The sequence below is a fragment of the Branchiostoma lanceolatum genome, chromosome 1, assembly GCF_035083965.1.
Source record: "Branchiostoma lanceolatum isolate klBraLanc5 chromosome 1, klBraLanc5.hap2, whole genome shotgun sequence".
NCBI classification, from domain to species: Eukaryota; Metazoa; Chordata; class Leptocardii; order Amphioxiformes; family Branchiostomatidae; genus Branchiostoma; species Branchiostoma lanceolatum.
Genome location: NC_089722.1, coordinates 41733060 through 41741696, shown reverse-complemented (window position 1 = coordinate 41741696; position 8637 = coordinate 41733060). Strand labels below are relative to the sequence as shown.

The window sequence follows — 8637 nt, the reverse complement described above, 5'->3', positions numbered from 1 at the left end:
GCATGACAGGAAAACAGAGCCTAACTTTTAACCCATATGCATGTTCAGCTGTCATCTTTCCAAGCTAGATAGTTCCAATACATTCTTGTATATCGACTTTCAGCATTACAAGGTAGAATTGAATCAGCCAAACATTCATCAGAAGTCAATTAAGTCATTTTCGTAAGTTTTTTTTATCACGTTATTGAAGTTGCATAAACTTTGATACAGGTAACTTTTTGTGTTCACAAGTATTTTCTCTGTTGATGTCAGTGCTTTGAATTTGTTGCCAAATACAGTACAAAAATGTACAAGAAACCTCCTTTGCATAAGGACCACCTGTTAGTCAGTACTCTCACCTCTCAAATAGAAGTACCCCCTGGAATAGAAGTACCCCCCGGACAAATCTTCAATATCTAATATAAGTACCCCCTGAAATAAAAGTACCACCCGGAAAATTACCAAATTGACAGGTAAACTGGCCACATGACTGTCGAAGGGAAAGAAGATAATAAACAGGTAGGTTGTACTAGTATTTATTCAATCATGCCTGAGGACCATTCCTATTGTTAGATATTGAACAGTCTAACTGTAACGTACATATCTTGTTTAATATTATGATCTTCCTCGCTAGTCTCAAAAAAAAATATCATAGTGATGTTGAAAAATTGGGCATAGGTTCCCCACTATGACGGTGATTTCAAATTCAACAAGTGTAAATGAACATGATACATGCATTTTCTACTTGGAACTTGAAGCAGTTGATCAAGGAAAATTGTTGTACATGGATATTTATCATTTATTATTACTGACATATAATCAAAATAATTCGATAATCGTATTTTCTAAAGACATTACCCTCCCCCCCCCAAGAAACAAACATGAACACAAAAAAGGGTTATGTCTATAAACTTTTGCTCCATAGCGTCAAGAACAAAGTTTTTGTGAGACGCTCCGATTTCGATTTCCCGCGGTAGAGCCCACAATATTGAACAGAGATCGACTGTAAAAATAGCACAGCGTTTCAGCCCGCAAATACGACGAAATTACCGATAACATGTTGACAATAGAAACGACGCTTTACCGCTAAATTGGGAAAATCTGACGGTTATCTAAAAATACAAACCCTTCTAAAATATAGATAGAATTCTATGTCTATTGTTGCCGAAAATATAATATCATCCACGCGTTCACGGTATCATTTTAAACTCGTAATCCACACTATGCAATTCTCTGCTAGTTTTACTGTCACCACGCGTGATGGTGCCGCCGCCATGTTTGATGGCAAAACATGCTGTTGTTTACCGCTCGTTTTGTGCCGTTCTTAGATTTTGCGGCCTCAAAACACATATCACAAGGAAAATTAAGTTATAATTGTTGTTTTTACGTGTAATATATCTTCTGTGAACAAATTATTCTTCCGCCACGCTGCCGATAGCGGTCATCGAATTCTTCCCTGTGTAAGTATCTAACGTTACTACTCCACACGTTTTTTGATCAGCGACATTCAGCGTACTTTGGTTTACGATGTAAACAGAGACTGTCACAGTTATTTACATGAAAATGGTATTGTAAAATGTCAGTGTTGCGTCTTTTTTCCCCCAATAATAACGTTAACTTTGTAATGTCATAGCGAGATCCGGTACGGATCTCAATACCGGTACGTTTATTTGAGAGGTGAGAGTAGTTGGTGGTCCCTTTATTTTCCCATGCGAAATAAAGAATCTTGTCCAAAGTGGCCACCTGTCTACTGCGACCACTGAGTCTCTATGGACACTCACAAGTTTGATTGTACTTCACTCTACATGTACATGTAAGTCTAAATCACTAGATACTGAAAATTCTGTTTGTGACCTGCAGAATTAGTGAACCCTCCTGAGAAGGAAGATATGAGCTTGAAGGAAATCACAGACAAGGCAGCGACGACGCTCTTCCTTACTGAGCTCATCAGAGGTAGGAAACACACGAGAGTACCATGGTCATGATGCAACTCTTCTTTGATCTCTACATACAGTTTTACTTTTAAATCTAGTCTTTTCATTGAATTATTGATATGAATTTGTTTCTTTGTACTTACAATTTGCTCAATATAAAGAGTTGCCATTCTCAACATGTTTTGAATTTGCTATTGTTAGAGTCCATTCCAAGTCACCACACGGATTTTTTAATGATATTTGTAATATCTTCGAATCATTGTTATATAATTACAAATCTTTAGAAGTATTCATAAATGTTTCTAAAAAAAGGAAATACGAGAGTACCATGTTTTAGAAGTTGTTATGATAATTTGCAAACATTTCGAAAGTAACTGTCAAAAGAGATCAATTTTTAAAATAGATTTGAAATATAAATTGGTTTGTGTCAAGTTTCGAAAGATTTCGAAATAAAGATTTGGGTCATTTGCCCCCCGTAACGAGCCGCTAATCTTTACAAAGCATGTTTTGGATCGAGCGGGGACCGCCGACCGGGCATGCCGGCAGGAAGTCACTGTGGCGTGACACTGTCTGTGGACACCGGCAAGAGTTCCTCCAGAGGATAAGCACAATTCAACTGTAATTTTGCTGCACAAAAAGGGCCAGCAAACATTGCAAATGATCAGTGGTCAAAATACCACACGTACTGAGCAAAAGCAAAAGTTTTATCCACGTCAAATAAGCCCGACAGTCGGCACAATGCAAAGGGAGAGCCGGCTCGCCGCAAAGGGTTTTTTGATCTGTCACAGATCAATTTCGGCGACATGTACAGTCAAATGGAGGCTTCCTTTTCTCATGGTATCGGTAAATTGTCAACTAAAAGGCAGTGTTGTATTTTATATAGGGATTCTTACCGACAAAATCACGAAGATTCTGGAGGAAAACACCAAAAAAGAACGTAGATCTATGCAACATTTATAACGCAGCGGCCTGCTTGGGGGAGTCTATTCTGTGTGTAGGGGGAACTTTCTTGGAAACCATTGTCAAATAATTATAGATACGAAAGTTCACAGTAACAACGTCACGCCAATACTACTGTAATGCTTAGATTTTAGCATTCAAATCTTAAATTCTATCAACATACGTTAAAAGATAGATATTTTAGACAACGTGTTTTAACTCCTCCCCGGGAGAAACAGCCATGCCGTCTGCCAACAACAACATGCCGGAACAAACTTCCCACCATGCTTCCCACCAGAGAGGATTTCTGACTGTTCAGCTTACAATAAAGCCTGTACTGTTTTCTGTACTGGCTGATTGGCGTTCTTAATTAGACTGGACCTGGCGGAGTTACGTCCCAGTTGTGTTAGCGGTGCCGATGGGGAGGGGCAGACTACTGTTACCACTTACAGCTTCCTTGGTACTTTGTTATTTCTGTCGCATTTGGGTCGTTTCTGCAAGATTTCTAGGTTTGATTGATAGAGAAGCCGAGAGACACTGATAATGTTTCTTTCGGATTGTTGTCCTGCTAACGTTAGAGGCAGAAATTAACTGTTTGTTTACTTAACTCCCGACTCGGCGTGAGAGCACGGCGGGGTGTCACCGCTCCTTTCAACCGTCTATTTTTGGGTGCTATTAACTAATTAACAGCAGGTTGTGAGTTTCTTCTTTCGAAAAAATGATTCAGATTTCGAAATAAAGGCAGTTTGCTGTAGCCAACCTTTAGAAAGTATCAGAAATGTTGTTCCCGGTGCCATGAATATTTTGAACATTCCACGAAAATGTGAGAACATTTAGAAAGTGTAACACATTTCGAAATGTAAGAAACCATGACATTTATATTGCAAATAGTTACAGAGGTTTCGAATTACTTCTAAACAATGGCAAAAAACATCCGTGCGGTGTCTTGGAATGGACTCTATGTATAATTTTCGAATTTTATACATTTTCTAGAGGATCACCCGCATGTAACCCATGAGCTTTGTTCCATCTTTCCTCTGCACTGTGACCTCCCTGTGACCTATGCCCTTTGTCCCTAGGTCTGTCCATGGCCATCAGCTACATGTTCCGTGAGCCGGCCACCATTAACTACCCGTTCGAGAAGGGCCCGCTGAGCCCGCGGTTCCGCGGTGAGCACGCCCTGCGGAGGTACCCGTCTGGAGAGGAGCGCTGCATCGCCTGTAAGCTGTGTGAGGCCATCTGCCCAGCACAGGTCTGTTTGTTTCTCTCTCTCTCTTTCTCTCTCTCCAATTTTACGTCTTTTATTACCCATCATATGGGGGTTGGACGTGCTTGCACATGGTTGGGGGAGCCAGAGAACTCCAGAACTCCTCATCAAGTTCAAGTCTTGTTTGTACCAGTAGCAAGAGTTTTTACAGCTGGGTGCCCTTCCTAACACCAACCCAAACCCTACTGCTGGGCTTAGGACATGGGAAATGTGTGTTAAGTGCTTTTCCCAAGGGCACAATGTCTGGGTGCATGTCTGGACATGTCTGGGTACTCCACTGGGGATTGAACCTGGGTCTTATTGGTTCATGGTTTGTTTTGCATAAACTGGTAAACTGCCTTTAGGCGTAACACACCAGGTTTATACAGTAGGTACAAGCTGTGTAATACTGGACTGTCAGGTTTGGGTCCACTAAAACCTGGAAGTACTCTTTAAATGAAGTGTTCTGGGCCCTTAATTATGCTCAAGTGTGACTGCCTAGCTTAGCTGGTTTCTCTCTCATGAAACAAAGCGTAGATAAAAGATGCTCTGTTGAGTCGAACAGTAGACTGAAGCAGAGTTGAACTGTAATGTCCAACGCTAAAATTTTGGACTTTCCAACTCCAGTCTTTGTCAGGGACTGAGAAATCCACTGCTTCTATGGTTTCTGTAAAAAGAACAGCAAGAAATCATTGTCAATATGAAAACAGAGGGCTGGGAGGAAACCTTATAAACCTTACCGTTAAAGATCGCAGTCCTTAGGACGGGACGTTAAGCCGTGGTCCACTGTTCATTGTGCTTGTCGAAAAGAGCTAGGGGAATTTCCCCGGTACATTGAACCTGTAAATACTGTACATAGCGTCTATCTCCTCTGTCACGACCAGTGGAAGATAAGCTCATCTATTCATTGAGTTCATTTGAGCTAAACTGGTTCGAGATTCCTTTCCTTTCCTTTCCTTGAGTCTGTATTCAGTTCCCAAAAGTGTGTGTACCATGGTACAGACTTAACAGACTTTCCCCTCTTTTTTCATGTTAAATAACTTGTAGTTTTTTTCTGGCATTTTGGTCAAATGTGATATTTTCTCCAAGGCTATACATTTGTAGTATTACGTTTGACTGTTTTCATGTAGAATATAGCTTGTATTTTTCCTGACATTTTGATCAAATATGATACTTTCTCCCAGGCGATCACGATTGAAGCGGAGCCTCGCGCCGACGGCAGCCGCCGCACCACCCGGTACGACATCGACATGACGAAGTGCATTTATTGCGGGTTCTGCCAGGAGGCGTGTCCAGTGGACGCTATAGTAGAGGTAAGATTAGACCTGATGTGATATTCATACATATCGCATGATTAACCAAACTACCAGCTTATTTGTGTTAGTATTGAAAGGAAATTATATCAGTAGATTTTGAACTTGTTGTATTTGCAACAATTCACTCCTACAATATTGGGGCAGATTGTTGGTATTAGCACACTATCTGTCTGTCTGTCTGTTTGTGTGTATGTGTGTGTGTGTGCGTGTACTATATGTATGTGCATGTGTATGTTTGTGTATGTGTGTGCATGCATGTGTCGTTGTGTGGCTGGGCATGTATGTGTATGTATGTTTGTATGTGTGTGTCTGTATGTTTGTATGTGTGTGTCTGTGTCTGCACATGAGTGTGTGCGCCCAAGTGTATGTGTTTGTCACTGTGTGTGTTTGTGTATGCATGAGTGTGTCCACTTGCATGAAAGGGGCAAAGAGTACCATCTGAAATTGTGTTCGGTTGTCTACAACTTTGTTTGTTTGTTTTCAAGGGTCCGAACTTCGAGTTTTCAACAGAGACACACGAAGAACTGCTGTACAACAAGGAGAAGCTACTCAACAACGGAGACAAGTGGGAGTCTGAGATTGCAGCCAACCTACAGGCTGACTTCCTCTATAGATAAACATTGCAAACAGCTAACCCCCAACTCTATCCACAACCAAACATACAGGCCAACTTACTCTATAGATAAATGTACTGGGGTGAATACTGGGGTTAACATTCACCAAACATACCACAACTTTAGAAAATAACAGCTATTAGACAGCTTAATTCTATCCAGAAAGCAACCTACAGGCAGACTTGCTCTATAGATAGATGCAGACTTTTGGGGTTAACAGAAACCAAACATACCACAACTCTTTAAAGCTACAGAAAAAAAATTAAAGCCTTCAGGATCTATGCTATATGACTACTTCTATTATTGATAATAAACATACCACCACGTGTAAAACTCTTTTTAAATGTAATTGCCATTTTGCAGTGTGTCTTATTGTCCAAGAATTCAGTGCTCACTCTTCAAGTTATCGTTTATTTATGTTTGAAACATAAAGTAGACTTTGGGATGTGAGATCCAGAATCAAAATAGAGGAACGATATTTGTCACAGATTTCAGGCGGTCTCCAATGAGATATCTGTCTTCAATACAGAATGTTTTGTGTACAAATTTTGCCTGTCATATGCATACATGTATTTTACAAGAAATATTTCAGTGACTTTGAGTGAATTGGATTAAACAAATCTATGAAATCTATATACAGATACCTTTAGTGCACATGTAGCAAACATGTAGCAAAAAGAGGGCTGTTATTGCTTTAGACTATTATTATATCACAATGTCATTATCATCATTACCACTGTACATCATGATATCTATCAACAACACAACTGGTGAAGAAAGTATCTGAAGTATTCTTGAAGAATTAAACCTTGTGTGAGATACAGGTGTGGTTTCTTATCTTTGTTTCACTTGTCAGGCCTTAGTAAACAATATTTTGTCCCTCCTGTACGTTAAGCAATGTTCTCACAAGATGGGGAATGCAAGATTGAAACTTCCTGAAGTACAGTACTTCTTCATACTAGTGTAAGATTGTACTTTCAATGAAATCGAATGTTTTGCATACCAAAATACAAATGAACAAAAAAAAGGATCCAAGGTATGTACCCGTACGTACCCACCTTAAACTACAGAAATGAACTTTAAGAATTGTCACACAAAAATAGCCTCTACCAGGCCCCATAGGTCGGCCAGAAGGAGTAGAAATTGGTCAAATAGATGGCAACCTGTACTCTGGCACATGTTATCTGTCTATATGCCCAGTCTCTAATCTCTCCAGTTACTCTGGGGTAGAGGCTAACTGAAAAAGTTATGTCTAAGAGAACTTGGATTATTCTTTTTTATACGCAGCAATTGCCAGGTTTTTCTATTAGCATTTTAGTGCAGACATACATAACCTGAAAGTTTAACGTAACATAGAAAGCCAAAATTTCTACATCTGCTTGGAGACAATCCTGGGTACGAGACCACATCTGTTATTTCCCGCCAAATTTTGAACCCAGCTGACCTCTGACCTGCCCTGGTATGCCGCAGTACAATGTAATCCTGCAGTCCGACCTGCAGGCCGTGTGGACAGGTTAGGCAAGATTTTCCTCTCTTTCTGCACACTGACAAGACTACACGGCGTGTAGCTGGGGTAAGTACACAATATGAACTTGTAGCTTATTGTAGACAGGCGACAAAATTGCCGGTATCCATGACAACGTGCGTTCGAGTCCGTGATTACGTGCCGACCGGGGTAGCGCAGTAGCAGGTGTCCAAATATCCTCGTTTGTACGGATTGTGTTTTCTGAAGAGGAAACATTTACTCTGCGTTTCGATCGAATGTAGATTATGATCCAGAGCTCTTATTCTGCTTTACTCAGGCACTCAAAGCCATTGTCCTTGCATGGAAACCAGGGCCTTAAAAATACCAGTGTAGGAGGGTTATTTTTACAGAGTGCTTGGATCAGTTGTGAATTGTTTGGATAGCCGGCTGTTTGCTATGTAACGTTGGTGTTACCTGAGAACTCTCGTTTTTGTTGTGGCCTAGATCGAGTTGTCTTTTCATGAGCAATGTTTGGTGTATGACTATGAGTGTACTATAGAATTTAGCTGTGCTGAAATGCTTATTAACGTCTGACACATGAACACACGTAAGCTGTCCGTGTTGTTGGGTTGTCTGTCTTTAAATAGAAAACGGAAGTTTGGAAAGAGCCCAACACAAATACAGTATGTATGTTGCTGAACTGGGGGGCACAGAAATTAAACGGGTTAGCAAAATAACTATGCAAAAGTCTTTAAAATCAAGCTGTGACTTTGTCAACATTTATTTTCTTAATGTTTCTAGTTTTCTTTGTTTTAGATTTTCTTTGTTTTTAATTTTCTTTGCCTACTCCGATTTCAAATGTCCAAGGAATTGACAATTTTTCTTACATACATCATTTAGCTTCTCACTCTTGCCAATTATAAGGCCTTGCACCAACATATCTATAGAACCTTATATAAAGGGTAAGGAAATCGTGCAATGTTTACATTGTTATCAGGCAATCCTTGAGAAGCAGGTAAAAGAGGAACATTATGTTTGATGGGCGTTAACCTCAGTCAGTTCCTCCCCTGGCTCTACCAGAACTTCCTTTATTGTTTTGCGAACCCCTGTTGATTATCAAAGATTGTAGCATTAAATCGGTTTG

General features: G+C 40.1%; 1 protein-coding gene across 1 annotated transcript in view; it reads left to right on the top strand.

The window, feature by feature from the left end:
- The window catches only part of LOC136423675 (NADH-ubiquinone oxidoreductase subunit 8-like), an 8742-nt gene extending 1891 nt beyond the window's left edge, over window positions 1–6851 (top strand). Inside the window, exons 3-6 of the mRNA XM_066411951.1 lie at window positions 1840–1932; window positions 3932–4104; window positions 5283–5411; window positions 5900–6851. Of these exons, the coding sequence (XP_066268048.1) occupies window positions 1840–1932; window positions 3932–4104; window positions 5283–5411; window positions 5900–6031 (527 nt within the window). The 3' untranslated portion in view covers window positions 6032–6851. The remainder of the gene's footprint in view (window positions 1–1839; window positions 1933–3931; window positions 4105–5282; window positions 5412–5899) is intronic.
- Window positions 6852–8637: the final 1786 nt, after the last annotated feature.